The sequence below is a fragment of the Sorex araneus genome, chromosome 1, assembly GCF_027595985.1.
Source record: "Sorex araneus isolate mSorAra2 chromosome 1, mSorAra2.pri, whole genome shotgun sequence".
NCBI lineage: Eukaryota > Metazoa > Chordata > Mammalia > Eulipotyphla > Soricidae > Sorex > Sorex araneus.
In genome coordinates, this window is record NC_073302.1 from 198,940,583 (window position 1) to 198,957,456 (window position 16,874).

The window sequence follows — 16,874 nt, forward strand, 5'->3', positions numbered from 1 at the left end:
ATGTGAGTTTGTGAGCTTAGAAGACTTGTGAGTGTGTATCTGTGAGAGTGTGTGAGTATATATATGTGTGTGTGTTTGTCAAGAGCATATGAGTTATGAGTGTGTATGTGTAAATGTATGTGTGAGTGTGTGAATATGAGAGTATGTGAGACTTGTGAGTGTGTATTTGTGAGTATCTGAGAGTGCGTGAGTGTGAGAAGGTTAGAGTATGTGTGTATATGGGTGTGTGAGAGTGTGAGAATATGTGTGGGAACATGTGAGTGTGGTAGTGTATGAGTGTGCGTGAGCATGAGTGTATGTGAACATATGTGAGTGTAAGAAGAGAGGAGGGGGTGCTGGAGCTGCACCCAGGGCCTCACACATACAAGGGTGTCCCCTACTGGGCTCCGGCCAGCATGATGAACTTTCTCCCTCTCTCCTGGGGACTGAGGGAAAGCACGCCCTCGCTTCCCAGGGCCCCAGGTTTGGGATCTGCTGTATGACACATGTGTCATGTGTTTGTCATGGGGAAGGCAGAGGAGCTGCTCGCCAGACACTGGCTGTCCCCCAGGTCTTACCATCACCCACCGCAGGCTGGGGCAGGAGTCCACACCACAAAGAACCTGACAGGCTCCTCCTTAGCAACATCCAGCTGTCACCTGCCACAGGTGTGACGTTCCAGCCAGGCCATGCTCAGTGCTTCTGCTCTGCTCTCCAAGCTCTCAGAGCCGCTGGGACAGCAGGACAGGTGAGGAGGAAGGCCCAGAACAGGACGAGTATCGTGGAGTGGCCTGAGAGAAGAACTCCCTGCTCTAAAAATCACCAGAATTTCTGCCAACACATGTGGAATGTGTGTACAGAGAAAGAATCACTCAGGAAGATGGTTGGGCTGTGAAGCAGGCGTGTGAGCTGCATTGGGCCCGGCCCCAGCCAAGAAGAAGCTGGAACTCCGGCCACCCAACTGGACACAGCCTGGGCACCCTTCAGCCATTCATCCAACCCTCCATCAAGCTCTGCCCCCAGACCTCGGCCGGGCAGTGTGCCTCCTGTAGCACGTGATGCTCACATGACCTCAGACGCACAGCAGAGCTTGCTGTCACCATGCGGGACCCTGACTCACATAGACCACGGCTGGGTCGTCTCAGTGACACCCTCCAGGGAACCTGGCAGGGAGAGCATCAGGGCCACACAGGACTGAAAAGGACCACAGAGGCAGACTGGTCACCCCAAGGCTGCAACAGCTAAACCCAGGGTTCAGATCTAGGCCAGCTGGATCCATGTACACACGTGTGTTGGTGACTTGCCATAGTGACATGTGTTATATATGTATGTGTTGGTATGTGCAATAAGGGCGCTGTGTTGTATGGACACATGTGTTATCAACATGTCATGAAACATTGTTGTAAGTTCATGTGTTGATGACATGGCCTAGGGGAATGTTTTATGTGCACACATATTTGTGAAGTGTTGGATGGGATCTGTGTTGTGAGCATGTGTTGGTAATATGTTATAGGTGTGTGTTGTGTGTACTCACAGTGCTGTACTGTGAGCTGTTAGACATGGGCTTTATGTGCACAGGTGACATGTTGTAGAGGCCTGCCTATTGTGTGCACATGTGCTGATAATATGCTATGGACATGTATTTTATGTGCACATGTTGTGACCTTTTATACAGTCACATATGCTGTGTGTGAACTGTGTAGGTGGCATGCTGTAAGGGACCGAGTGTTGCATGTGTACTTGTTGGTGACACATTATAGAGGCATGTGTTTTGTGTGCACTTGTTAGTGACACATTATAGGGATATGTGTTTTATGTGTACATGTTCAACCTATTTTAGGGCATGTAATGCAGTGCTTGTGTGGGTGATCTATTATGCAAGCACATGGTGTGTATACATACATGTTTATGGCATGTGCTGTGTGTGAAATTGTTGGCAACAAGAACAGGCATGTGTGCTATGTTAGTGACGTGTTATCTATATGTGTTGTGTGTGACATATGTTGATGGCACATTGCATAGTCATGCAAGTTATGTGTGTTGCTGAGATGTATGGGCATGTGGTTGTGATGTGTACTGGATACATACTATGTGGGAATGTGTGTTTCATGTGCACATATGTTGGTGACAGGCTATGTTAGCATTGTATTGATGGCATGTTGTGCCTGTGTGTTGTGAGTGCATGTGTGTTGGTGATAAGCATGAGCATGTGTGTGTGTATGTATATTGGTGGCATGTTATAGAAGCAGCCTTGGCAGACTGTCTAATGCTTCCATTACAGGCTCTCACGTGTAGCCATGGCTATGTTCTGAGATCCTGGGCTCCAGAGCTTCAAATCACCCCAAGACTTGCTGTGGGACTTTCTCTACATCTTCCATGGCATTCAGAGGACACCCACTGTGGCCGGGTGAGGACACACACTGCACGTGTCCTCAGTGGACAGAGCAGGCGAAGACCATTGGGCCACAATCACTGGACCCTCTCCCAGGCTGGGTCACCTGATAACTCTACAGGCAGGGTCATCTGGTAGCTCTCGTCTAGGTCACCTGGTCCCTCTCACAGTCTAGGTCATCTGGTCAATTTCTCAGTCTTGGGTCATCCGGTCCCTCTCCCAGTCTCAGGTCACCTGGTCGTGAGTCTAGTCTCAGGTGGGCCTATGCTGAATACTTAGCTCTGTGGGTGTTTGGGAATGTCATTCTGGGCCACTTGTGGGAAACTTCAATCTTCTTGGGGTTCCAGTTCCCTTGGAATGTTTTAAAATATTGTTTCTAGAGGAAAAAAATACAATTTTTGCACCTATCTTTGAGTTTTTAAGCTAAAATTAGAATTCCGAGGCACACATACCTGTCCCTGTGAGCTTGTGAGGTAAGAACGCTGCCCCCCGCCCGGAGGTGTGTAACGGGGAGGGTGTGGGTTGGTCTGAGACCTCACTTTCCACACACTCTGTCAGAGCAGAGGGTAGCTGGAGGCACCATGCAGAACAGAGGGTTTCTAGCAGGGCCTGTTGAGTGACAAACCGCACAAGTGACTGGGAGACAGTGGATGGGCCAGAGGGGATGAGGAGTTGGGGAGGCACACGGGAGAAGCAGCCAGAAGGCCAGCAGTCACACCAGTGCTAGCAGTGACCAGCAGCAGTGACCAGCAGCTTCTCAGACCCCTAGAGGACCTGCTTCCAAGAGGTGTGGTGATCCTACCAGGACTGCGACATCTGTTTCTTTGGGGGAAGTGAGAGGTGTGACAGGGCTGTGACTTTAAGATCCTTCCAGGCACCAAGGCCAAGGTGCAGCCGCCCTCTCCTGCGGAGTGAACCAGGAGCCGCTGGCCCAGCACCTGGGACAGCTCCCAAGGCCTCCAGCTGCCCTCTCCGAGCCATCTGAGCAGTGGAAACAAGAGCAGAAATCAGGACGAGGAGCACAATACGGCTGGGGGGGTTGAAGCTGGAACACTGAGTGCCTGAAACTGTTATCAACAGCTTTGTAAGTCACAGTGAAGAAAGAAAAAGTCAATGAATAAAAATTTAAAAGGAAAGAAGTGCTGAGCATGTGCCGCCCTTGGAGAGTCACATGGCTGTGGTTTACCCAGGGACACGGAGCTAAGGAGACACGGGCCCAGGGGCTGGCATGCATGGTCCTGAAGCTTCCCAAAGAGGACCACACTCATCGCCCCCAGGCCCCCTCCCCCAACGCACAGGAAGTATTGGAACAGTGTGTGTGTGTGTGTGTGTGTGTGTGTGTGTGTGTGTGTGTGTGTGTAGGGGGGGAGGACTCACCTCAGGCTGTTCTCTAACAGGAGAGATACTACAAAGCGGCACTAAGTGAACTTTCTATTAAAGGGGAAGTAGGTCAAATCATTCTGGGAACCTCTGCTTCCAAGTCTCAGGTAAAAAGTAGAAATCCTGCCAACCGTTAGATATGGGCACATGACTGAGTGTGGCGATGAGCTGGGGAGAAGCAGCGTAAGAGGACACTACAGGATGAAGATCTCTCCGGCCCACGTTGCTCCTGCATAGGAAGCATGCAGTGAGGAGAACCAACGCTGGGCCCGGGTGATGCGCGCACCCTGCCTGGCCCTATTTCACTGCCTCATTTCCCACACGGAACACAGAGCTGGCGCAGGCAACCTTCCACCTTCATTCCACTCTCTTCAAGCGCCTTGCTCACCAGAATCGGAGAAAGTGATTTTACCCACTTATTTTCGTTCTTGTTGTTGGTAGTTTAGGTCACACATTTCCAGTGTGGACTTCTATAGTACTTATGTGCAGTTGCTGCACCCCCCCACTACAGAAGCACTCATGACCCCCCACCACTGCTCCTGTCTCCTCCAGTCTGACCTTCTTTGCCCCTTCCCTGCCCTCCACTGCTTGGTAACCTGGGTTTGGCAATCCAGGGCCAAATGTGTGGCATCTATTCCTTGCCTTGTTTCTCCATATGCCACAGATAAGGGGTATTTGCCGTCTCCCTCTGGCAAGTGGCCTGTCTTTGCACAGTGCTAGAGCAACCTGGATGATGAAAGGAAGAGCACAATAAACAACGTTCTGCTGATGAACTGAGGATGAGAAAAAATAACACTGAATTGTTTTCCTCCAGAAGGGTCTGCAGCAACCATGATGGAAATGGCAGGCCTCTCACGCTCATGGAGTCTCTCACCCTCACAGGCCTCTCACGCTCACGGGGTCTCTCACCCTCACAGGCCTCTCACGCTCACGGAGTCTCTCACCCTCACAGGCCTCTCACGCTCACGGGGTCTCTCACCCTCACAGGCCTCTCACGCTCACGGGGTCTCTCACCCTCACAGGTCTCTCACCCTCATGGTGTCTCTCACCCTCACAGGCCTCTCACCCTAACAGTGTCTCTCACCCTCACGGGGTCTCTCACCCTCACAGGCCTCTCACGCTCACGGAGTCTCTCACCCTCACAGGCCTCTCATGCTCACGGAGTCTCTCACCCTCACAGGCCTCTCACGCTCATGGGGTCTCTCACCCTCACAGGTCTCTCACCCTCATGGTGTCTCTCACCCTCATGGGGTCTCTCACCCTCACAGGCCTTTCACCCTAACAGTGTCTCTCACCTTCATGGGGTCTCTCACCCTCACGGGCCTCTCACCCTCATGGGGTCTCTCACCCTCTCAGGGTCTCTCACCCTCACAGGTCTCTCACCCTCACTGGCCTCTCACCCTCACAGGGTCTCTCACCCTCACAGGGTCCCTCACCCCAACAGGATCTCCCATCCTCACAGGCCTCTCACCTTCACAGGGCCTCTCACTCTTCCGGGGTCTCTCACCCTCACAGGGTTTCATACTTTCTCAGGTTCTCACACTTTCACATCAGGGGGTTTGAGACCCTCACAAGGCCCCTCACCCTGACAGGGTAGAAACCCTGCTGGAGCCTAAAATCAACCATCCAACTGGGAACCGGTGGCGGCTGCAGGCTCTGTGCTAAGAACCCCTGTAGTGACCCAGTGACTGTCTGAGGGAGAGGGTGAGGTGCGCTGGGAGTGCAGAGCAGAGCACCACGTGTGGGTGACAGGTCCCTCAGAAAGTGCAGGTGGTGGCAGGCTGTGAGCTACCAGAACTCAGGCCAGGCCACATGGAAAAGAGGGTGCCCAGCAGGACATATCAACATGGCACATCACTCAAACCCTGAGGCTGAGTGTGGATGCATGGTGGGCAGTTCCAGTGGCCTGGGCTGCCACGGGAGCTGGGGGCCATGCTGTGGAGCGCGGCCCTGAGGCTCTGCAAGCCGCAGCCACCACCTGCGTCCATGAGTCAAGCTTCCTGGGGCTGCGTACACAACCCACAGCTGAGACCACGGGCCTGACTCCAGACACGACTGAGTTCCAGCAGCGACAGAAGAGCCCGGGGCCTGTCCTTGCCGCTGGCACCGCCCAGCAGAGGGCCTGTGGGAACCAGCATGCTCCCACAGAGCTGCCAGCCCTGACCTGGATTCCCTCCCAAGGTGGAAGCCTCCCAAGCAGCTGCGGAAGCTCTGGGGTGGCGAGAGGCGGCAGCTGCTGGAGCCTCCTGCCCCGCTGCCCGCGCCCACCAGGTGGCGCTGCCGCCCGGCCCTGGAGAGGCCCAGGAAGCGCAGGCCCTGGGGTGCGGCTGGGAAGGACAGACACTCTCAGAGCCAGCGAGGCACACGGGAACCACCTCACCCTCAGGGCTGTCCACAGACGCCACTCAATCCTGAGGGCTGGGACGGTTAAAGGGCTGAGCCCGCTAAGGACTGGGCCGCAGTGAGAAGAAACGCGGGAGGGGACGTGGGAAGCCCAGAGCAGAGTATGGCCAGAGTGCCGGAGGGGTGAGGCCGCAGGAAAAGGGGGTGCCCGGCAGGCAGCAGGCACTTCCCCTGCGCACTTCCTGGCTGCCCCGCAGCTGCCCGACCACCCAAGGATCGTTAAGTGGCGACCAGCTCTGCAGAGAGCCACAGTGGCCCGGCCTCCGGCTGGCAGTGGCGGAGGGAGAGCCTGCCCACAGGGAGAGAGAGCCAGGGCCGCCTCTGCCCGCTCTGTGGGGGCCTCGGGGGAAGGAGAAAGAGGGTTTGGAAATGCAGCATCGATCACGGGGCGGGGGTGCTGAAGGGACGTTAGAGCCACAAGTTACATAACCCCACCAACCGGCTCCCACTGCCCCTTCTGGCCAGGCCTCGGTCTGTGGGAATCTGAAAGCCTTTCCCCACCAGGGATCGCCAGAGTCTTCACGGAGTCATCACCTCAGCCCACCAACACACATCCCGGCATGATGACACAGCATGACCTCCCCCAGGCCCAGGTCTGCAGTCGGGGTGGGCGCACAGCCCCTCAGCAGCCAATGCTGGTGAGTGCAAACACTGGAAAGGAGCCTGAGGGCTCCCCCGGGGGTGTCCCTTCACATCTCAGCCTCCTCCCAGCTTAGATCTGGGAACTCCTGAGGCAATTCTCCTCAGCCCCTGCTGGCCCTAGTGGAACCTGCAATTGTCCCACCGATCCAACTCCTTTCTGCTGGCACAGGGTCCTACACCCACTCAGCAACTGGAATTTGTGACACAACCCCCCTATGGGGCAAGACCCCCCTCAGTCTCTTTACTCCCTTGAAACTCGGCCCCCAGACACTAGGAGAGAGAATAGTAGTGGCACTCGAGCACCTTCACACTCACAGGGCCCACAGAATCCCTCGCTTGTTTGCTGCGAGATGTCAGGCACAGAAGCGGCATTTATGCTGGACACATAAACCTGAGGGCATGGGATTGCTAAGCCCAAACACAAAGCCAAGGTAGAACAGAACGTCCAATGATTAAAGAAAACCAAGTGCATGGGGGACAGCTGCCCTACTCACTCACCGCAGTCACACTTCACAAGGTCGTACCTCAAAGGGACACACATCACAGGGTTGGCACCTCACAGGGGCACACCATAGGGTCACACCTCACAGGGGCACACCTCCCAGAGTTTTCACCTCACAGGGTCAGCACCTCAGGGGACACGCCTTACAGGGTCATACCTCAGAGAGTCACGCTTCACAGGGTCACATCTCCTAGGGTCACATCTCACAGGGTCACACCTCACAGGGTCACACCTCACAGGGGCACACCTCATAGAAGATGCCTTATAGGGTCAGATCTCACAGGGTCACACCTCACAGGGTCACACCTCACAGGGGCGCACCTCACAGGGTCACACCTCACAGGGTCACACCTCACAGAATCACTTCACAGAGCAGCGATGTAGTGAGGTGATCAGAGGTGCAGTGTTTATGTATCTATTTGTTTCTTTGGGCGCCAAGCCTGGTGGTGCTGAGGACTGACTCCTGACTCTGTGCTCAGAGGTCACTCCTAGTGGGGCTCAGGGGATGTCATGTGGTGCTGGGGATTGAACCGGAGCCGGCTGAATACAGGCAAGTGTTTGCCAGCTGTGCAATCTCTGTAGCCCATATGTGCCATGTTTACCGGAGAATCCCACCTGGGATGGGTGGAGGGGCAGGAGTGAAAACCCAGAACAGGCCCCACACGGAGTCTCAGCTGGTAAGTGCAGCAGTGCGGCAAGAGCAGCAGCTGAGTCCTGAGGGAGGTACAGGGTCTGCCCAGGGTGGCCTGAGGGGAGAAGAAGCCCCATGGGCAGGTGAGTGGGCTCTTCCCGGTGCACAACTCCCCCCTGTCACTCGTCTCCACGCTGCTGCCCAACCTCCTGCAGAACCTCCCAGTTGAGGTGTCACATGGGAATTCCACGAGGAAGACTCTCCGCCCTCTGCCCATGACAAGGTGGATGTCTGTCCGTCTCCTTGTCATGACGTCAACAGGACCATCTCTGAGCCACCTCCTCTGCGGTTCCTCAGCCAGACACAGGTGAGGGCTCTGAGCTCACTGCGAGTCCCCAAAGGCTCTTCACAGTGGCCCCTTCCACCTCCTCTGAAGACACACCTGTGCTCAGGCCTCAGCCTCTTCTCTCTGCACAGGAGGCGGGACTCCGAGCCCTCTCTGCAGACATGCTCCCATGCTGTCTCCACAGCCTGCGGCCCTTCCCGGCTCCCAAGCCATGTGCTTGGGCAGTGAGCCCTCCACAGCTCCTCCCTAACTGCAGCTGTACCCCAGACTCATCCTCACACACACAGCCACCCGCAGAGCAGAGGTCACCCAGAACATGTGCTCAAAACTCCAGTCATCACGGAAGGCCGCTGTCCTGGTTCTAAAGGTTGATTACTTAGGTTTTTATGAAAAGCAAATAAAACTTCTCACTCTGGCAATTTTTTATATTAATTTGAAGGGTGTTATATAACAAACTGTCTACAGATATAGAAAGCATTTTAATATTTAAAACCCACCCACAGAACAGAAGTCCCCCAGAACAGCAGTCAACTTTTAGTTAAGTTCACATTGTTTGATGCTTCTCAGAAACAGAAATGACATCCCTGAAGGTACAAACCACTTGAGCACTCACAGGTATTAACAAATAGTGCAGACATGCTCATACATTTTTTTTAAATCACCATGAGAACAGTTACAAAGCTTTCAGGTTTAAGTCTCAGTCATACAATGATCAAACACCCATCCCTTCACCAGTGCACATGTTCCATCACCAGGGATTCCAGTATACCCCCCATTCCACCCCACCCTGCCTGTGTGGCAGATGATTTTCACTTCACTCTCTCTTTACTTTGATTACATTCAATTTTCGACAGAAAACCTACTATTATCTGGAATTTTCCCCCAACAATCAGAAAAAGCATCATTAGATAATTTGTTTTCTGTTGCTGATGATGAAGAGCATATGATGTCGCACCTCATACATTTTTATTACTAAACAAAACCCCCAGAAAACAGAAAGAAATTCAAAAAACATCCAAATTTGTTTCAAGCAAATGGTATATATGGAGCACCTAGGCAATCCACAGCAAGAAATAAGCTCAAATTTGCCACTGAGAACCCCCTGCATGGTAGAAACAAAATAAATCTATGAACTTTTTGGGAGAAATAATAACACCAGTAATATCAAGTTTAAACCCTCCCCCATACTATCTTACACTGGAGCAGACACAGAAAAGCCTAGCTTGTCAAGTACTCAACAACGATGCCCCAGAGACCAAACCAGCGAGTGAGCACTGTGCTCTAAGCAGACTGCCCGCCAGATTAGTCTTCAATCATCAGCATCGTGATTTGTCTCGTTGTTGCTAGAAATCCAGTGGGAAATTCAGCAGAGTAGATCCCCTCCCTAACAAACAAGCCGGGGGGGCGTGCACACAGTCTCTGCACATGAGCACCCACATTTATGCACAGGAAATGACTGATTTAGGAAGAAATAACCCTTGGCAGAATAGATGCAGCAAGTCTCCATCTTTTCTCAGGACTTTCTGTTTGTTGGATTCACAGACTTTAAATATCAAGCTCTGAGAGGGAGAGTAATTAAATGCTGTCCCATAGGACAACATGCCCCATATTGTTTTGTTTGTTTCTTAACTTTGAAACAACAAAATTTAGGTTTGCTGCATTTTTCCTCCAGCACATTTCCCTAAAAGTATGCAAACACCTCGCTCACAGCCCTCCAGATACAAACATCTGGCCTACAACACAGTCACCCAATCATTTTTCATTGAGGTACTGAAGGGTTAAGAATCAATATCCGACCAGATCCTAGTCTGACTGGAAACAGAATCCTCAAACAAGCCGAGCTGGCTACGAATGGTGTCTTCTTTCCTAAATAAGCACAATCCACAAAACACTTTGGGTCTAGTACATTCGGTTTCCTTGGCATAACAAATTTCTCCTATAAACCCAAGGCAACAATCATCACAATCTATTTTCTAGGGCCCAGAAGGAGCTCTGTGGGCAGAGTATAATGCACACATACAGCCAAATAATCCACCTCTGTTCATTAATAAATAATTAGCCAATAAATAATCCTGTACTACCAGCAATGAAAAATTAAGCCATCAAAACTAAGCCATCATAAACCTTAGCTTTCCCACTGATCTAAAATGTATCATCTCAAACCAGAAGAATAAAGTGTATTTACCTGTATTTCTGTCTGGTAAGATACAGCAATGCTTCTGCAGGATCCCAGGCAAAACCTGTTTCAAAACAAACAAATGAAATTTATTTGTTCATCATCTAGGCAGAGCAAGGCATCTCACTAAGGATGGCAGGCACTTCTCTAGTTACACTGCTCTCTGCTGTACTACGTCATCATACCCAAAGTGACCCAGCAAGTTAAGGAGTTCAGAGAAACAGTGCTGATCATCTAAGGGGTTAGTAAGGTGACTGCTGGATCTGCATGCGCCCCAAGGAACTGGGTTCTGTTTAAAATCCTAATGGATCCCAGGGAATCCTAAAAGCTGCACACAGGAATCCAACTGCGAGGCAAATGGGCCCACAATTTGGGTGATAGCTTTCAAAATATCCGGTGCAATCAGTTTGAAATGGAGAGTTATTGGCTCAGTTGGTTGAGTCTCTCTTCTAGAACTGAAGTTGAAACTCTTTTTTTACCAAGAATAAAGAACAAAGTGAAACCATGGAAAACAAGACCTGTTTACCTTCCCAGTATGTGGCACAAAGGGAAGGAAACTGCTAATTAATGGAAGGAAGGTAGAAATAATTGAAAATGACTTTCCCAAGAAAATTCTGTAATGTAAGGCAACTGCAAAGCAAACTGAAAGCATCTGTAGCTAAAAAGATTCCAGGAAATTTATGGTTGTACTTTGTAAACTCAATTAGAGTAAAAGCTTAACTTCCATCTTCAATCCTGCACACGATGAAGGTACAAGCATCCCTCAAACCTCCCGACGACAAACATCTGAATTCTGGGCCAAGAAACCAGCATTACTCCTCTGAGTCAGGGAAAGATTCTGCCAAGAAACGCCACCGGCAGGGCCTGGGTCAGCTTTGAGGCGCTGAGTACAATGAGGTTCAAATAAATATGATCCATGGCCAAAGGTTTTCTCTGGAACAATGATCTCCATCCCCCTCCTCCTCAAGCCTATGAGGAAGAGCTGAGTGCTCCCAGGCATAATCCATCACAGAGACGAATCACCAGGGTTCACTTCTGAATATATCTAAGAGCAGGCAGTACAGCAATTACCAAATTACTACCTAGAAAAGTTTAAAACACCACTTCTTGCTCACATAAAGTCAACAGTCGACTGAGGACACAGAATAAACATTGGCTGGACAAGCCGGGATCGATTCCACACCAAACTTGGCGAGCTCTCTATCTCGTCCACTTCTGATGCCACGGTTGTGTGCACATATGTGTGTGTCTGTGTGTCTCTGTGTGTGTGTGAGAAACAGAGAGAGAGAGAGACACACCATATGTTCCCAGTCAGCACCTTTTGTATTTCAATTCTACTCTAATGATGCCATAAGATATCTACTCCAATTTTTCAATAAATTTCTGCTTGTGCCTTGACACACTCATAACACACACATACACACCACACACATCATTGTTGCCCAAAATTATTATCCCCATTTCAAAAGGAAAATGACCACAAAAAATTTCAGATATGTTCTTAGAGAAGACACCATTTAACTTAATTTTACAGACCATTTATCTGAGCTTAAGCATAGCAGGACCCACCACTCAAGGCGTTTAGGATGTCACAAGGGTGGCACTCACACTGGCTTTTTCTGAATTTCAGGAACTTTGGATTGATAAAGCTAATAACTAGCTCTTAATCTAATTAAGAGTTTATATTCCTGTAAGGATACCTGAAAAGCAAAGTTATTTTTCCCTAACTTCTGTGAATAGATCATCAAAAAGGATTTCCTGAGTCACCATTCCCCACTGAGGGTCCTTCCAGGTTCCAGGTAAGGACAGCAAATGGGAGGTTTCACCACCAACAGCTCCACCTTCCTCGTGCAAATAACGGTCATGGCATGCTCAGAAGGTGTGAAACCACCCCTAGTTCACTGGGATGAGAATCACCCGCAGCTCCTGGAAGTGTGTGAGCCAGTGCTGGGTCTTTGCTGAGCCCTGTGGGGTCTCTGAAGGTCCCTGAGAGCTGTTGTAGCAGCGTCAAGGGCCAGGTGTCTGCCTGCCCTGTTTCCCTCCTCATGTGCGGGCCCTCCCCTCCCTCTCACCTGCTGCCTCTGGACTCTGCTGGCACATGCCCAGGCGGGTGCCTTCTACACAAGAGTGCAGAGGACAGACGCAAGAGGTGCTGAGCTGATGCCAACTCCAGAGGCAAGTATTCAAATCTGTGCCCAGCATCAATAGCCTGACCAGGCTTGCTGTGGCACAGAGCTCACCACAGAGGCCTCTCCTGCCCTGTGCTGGGAGGTCCACAGGGAGGACTGTGCCCAGAACACAGCACTAAGCAGCTCTGTGCCCGGTGCTGCGGCAATGGATGCACAGATGCCACCGGCGTAAAGAGTGGAGCTAGTGCCACCACTGCCCGGCTGGGCACAGTTCCCCTGGAGGGGTCCAGCAGACAGTAGGCCACAGTGTCCACCCCTGAGCCCCAGAGGTAGAGCTGCACCCAGCACCGAGCTAACAAGCCACAGACAGACACTCGGGCAGCCAGACTGTGAACCGCGGTGACCCCTTCCAAGCTCCAGGGACCTCAGGGACGCACCCTCGACTCCAGGCCTGAGCCAGTGCTGCCCACACCAAGACTTGCCAACATGCACATCTTCCATGTTTCACTCTTCTTACTTTCCTACTATGGACTGCGGTGACACTGGTTCCATCTACTTAATTAAATTTATTTTCAGTGTTAGAAAACTTGAGTGCATGCACTCTATGTAGCTGAGATAAATCACAAGACCATGTTCATTTAGTTGATCCTCTTAGCACAGATAAAATGAGTCCAACAATTCTTCAGGATTTTCCCATTTATGCACTTCCTCCTTTCCACTGAGCAGAGGAAAATGGTAATTTCCAGAGATTCTCCAGAAAAGTCTGACCAGTAAGGCACAAGTAAAGAAATATTGATCTTGTGTACTACTGCCTGCTTATAAAAGCTTATAAACCTCCCATTATATGTATCTATCATCTATAAACCTAAAAGAAACATTGATCTTGTGTACTACCTACCTGCTTATAAAGGCTTATATATGTATACGTATCTATCATCTATAAACCTATCTATAAATATCTAGCTTCCACATGTTTGTTTACATGTCTATATTGATGGATATATGGAGAGATGGATGGAATGGATGGATGAGTGAAGGGCTGGCTGGCTGGCTGGCTGGATGGATGGATGGATGAAGGACAGACTGCAACGCTGGTGCCTCCCAGAGGCCCCTCTGACACACACAGGCGGATGTGAAGCCTGTCTGGGCACCAGGCCTCATGGACCCTCCAGAGAAGGTGGCCTGTCACTGTGGGGGAGCTGGGGGAGCTGCCCGGAGCTCACTCTCACCCAGGTGGGAGCAGGTCCTGGCCCCTAAAGACACTGCTCCCAGGGACCCTGCAGAGACACAGTAGCAGCTGTGTGAGGAGTTGGGGCCCGCTGGGTACTGGCCCTGCCTGCACGGCCACCAGCAGCGCCACGCAGCAGCGCTGGGCAGGAGAACAGCAGCCGACTGCGGGGTGCAGTGTGTGCCCAGTCTCCACAGAGAGCAGGTCAGGCACGCTTAGCCCGAGTCCTGCTGGGACCACCTTGGCCCGGTTCCCAGTACTATCCCCGATTGTCTACCCTCTGCTGGAGCCTGTGTCAGCTGTGGGTATGCTCTGAGAGCCTCGGAGAGGAGCCAGCAGTGAGGAGAGGTTTCTGCTGGCTTTCCTGGAAAGTCTTTCATGTCTTCAAGAGAATAAATGCTTCCTCCTCCCATCCACCCATGACAGCTGCTGGCACTACGGACCTGGCTGTGCTAGGGCCTGGGGCAGGCGGCCAGAGCATCTGTGCTCTGTGACACAACCCTGGGGGAGGGGGGAGCAGGGGGCACAGTGCTCTCTCTTTTCTTGGGGATCCTTCACTATATGAGTACTGTGTTGTCTCAGGGATGACCACCACATGACACCGTGTCCTCTCAGGGATGGCTACCACATGAGCACTGTGTCTGCTCAGGAATGACCACCACATGAGCACTCCATGTCCTCTCAGGAATGACCAATATTCCACTACATGAGCACTCTGTCTCCGGCTCTGCCTGTCTCTGTGAGGGCCATGGCAGGCAGCACTATGACGGATGTACAGAACCTCACAGATTCTCTGGGACCCATTCCTGGAAGCCCACAGTGTCCAAAGAAATAGTACAACATGGAGGTGGTATGAGGGACGGACCCACAGACCAGGAGTAGAAGGTCAGCATGGAGGAGAAGGGGAGACCAGAGGCCCCCAGTTCAGTTTCAGTTCCAGGATGCCACCCAGCAGGTGAAGGAAGGCGGCAGGGGTGGGCAGGGGGGTTAGAAGAGCATCATCTACACAGGACTTGGCTGCAGAGACTCCAAGAGCCTGTCAGGGAGGGCCTGTGAAGATACGGGATAGGTGCTAATGTGACATGTGTGGTGACATGGGGTGTGTAGGTGTGTGGTGGCGCAGGGTGTGTGGTGACGTGGGTGTACCATATCACAGAGTCTGTGGTGACGCTGGTTGTGTGGTGACACAGCATGTGTGGTGATGCAGATATGTGGTGTCACAGAGTGTGGTGACGCAGGTATGTGGTGTCACAGAGTGTGGTGACACAGTTATGTGGTGTCACAGAGTGTGGTGACGCAGGTGAGAGCGGGGGATGCAGGTGGGTTAGATGGGCTGAACCCTGACCCTGAAATGAGTCCCACTTGTTTCTTACCCGCTGTCTCCCACAAGAACAGCCCTGCCATAGCTGCCTTCCAAGAGCAGCCTGGCCATAAGAGTGTGTCCCAGGCAGGGGACCTGACCCTTTGCAACGGGAGAGGAACTGTCACAGAGCTGGGCCTGCCACGTGGTCAGTCTCTCCATAAGGAGGGTGGTAGCTACCCCCTCCACAGAGCCAGGTCTCCCTGGCTCCAGCCGTCAGCACCAACATAAACGGGACTTTCCGTGCTAAAGAGTAAAGTGCCTCCTGCCTGCTGCTGTGACAGTTTGTCTCGGCCACCCCGAGCTCATATCCTAGAACCTTTACCTGCACTAAAACAGAATTGCTCAAGCTTTGTTGACCACCAACAGGAAAAGGAATAGCAAAGCCCAAACATGGCAAAGCCTTGGTACCTGAACAGGTCCCGGCACCTAGGACAGACAGCAAGACGGAAGGAGGTCTCCTCAGGTGAGGAGAGAAACTCAGCCGTGGCGGTGTGGGTTCTCTGCTGAAGAAAGCCCAGAGCGCAGGGTGCACAGCCTGTGTGGGAGCGGAGGCCCCTCCACCAGCACAACCGCACAGGAGGATCTAGGTGGAGCCCACACTTGCACACATTGCTCTCTTCTCTCACAGGCTGTGGTAGAAGCCACAGAGAATACGGTCACATTCCCTCCTCTTTCCCCTCAAAATCAAAGGTAGAAGGTGGTAGGGGCTGGGGCACAGCTCAGGGGCGCGAGGTTCCTGCCTTGCTGCTCAAGGTCCCAAGTTAGATGCTTTCACAACAAAGCCTTGGCCCCTGAGCACTGCTTGGAAGATCCCCCAGAAATCAAGAAAAAAAACGACAAGGGGCCAACAATTGATTGTCCTTTGAAGGCACCTGATCTCAATACGTCAGTGTGAAACTGAAGGCACCAGCAGCTCTGCCTCTGAAGCACGCAGGAAGTTACTGCTGCTAAATGTGCCTCCAGGTTCAGCCATGGGGCCACGGAGCCTAAGGGAGAAGCCGTGCAAGCTCATGCTTCCCGGGGCAAGGCCCCGGAGCCAGCAGCCTGCTCTCCCGACTGGTCCTGAAGGTAGGAGGCAGCGACGGGGGAGGCTGCATGCGAATGCCCACGTCAACAGCATCTGTGACAATTCCTAGTGCAATGGCAGAGCCTGAGAACCAGACCAGGCACAATGCGACATGCTTGGTGTGGCCACAGCCATGGGTCACGCAGACCCATGTCAGAGTCACCATGTGGCCACATGGGTGGCGATGAGGGGACAGCAAGTCCCAGTGAAGCCAGGAGCACAGTGGAGCTGCTGGACCATCCGACACCTGCACTCAGCTGCCCTCCAGAGCAGGTCCTGGCAAGTGGGCAGATGGGGGTAACAGGTTGGGGAGGAGGGGGTTTGGCACAATATCCATGGAGTGGGGACTCCTGAAGAAGGAGCAGCCTGGCGTGACAGGGGCTGGGAGAGAGACACTCAAGGCTGCCTGGGCAGGGAAAAGGAGCAGATGCCACATTAGCCCCAGTCTCAGGCTCCGCCTGCAGCTGCTTCTTCCATGTAAAACCACAGCCGGTCAGGGGCCCCTGTGTCCTTGCCCAAGAGAGCAGGGGCTGAGCAGTGGGTCAGCGCCATGGCCCCTGCCCTGCCACTGTGGCTGGGGCAAGAAGAGCATCTGCCGGGGGACATCCCAGGCGGCCGTGTTTGCTCACTGTCACCC

The 16,874-nt window shown here is 52.4% G+C and overlaps 1 protein-coding gene across 9 annotated transcripts in view; it reads right to left on the bottom strand.

Moving 5' to 3' along the window:
- Positions 1-16,874, bottom strand: part of DLGAP2 (DLG associated protein 2) — a 256,731-nt gene that overhangs the window by 168,959 nt on the left and 70,898 nt on the right. For all 9 annotated transcript variants that reach the window (XM_055123931.1, XM_055123928.1, XM_055123927.1 and 6 more), the window contains exon 3: positions 10,461-10,515. In XM_055123931.1, coding sequence (XP_054979906.1) covers positions 10,461-10,515 — 55 coding nt within the window. The remainder of the gene's footprint in view (positions 1-10,460; positions 10,516-16,874) is intronic.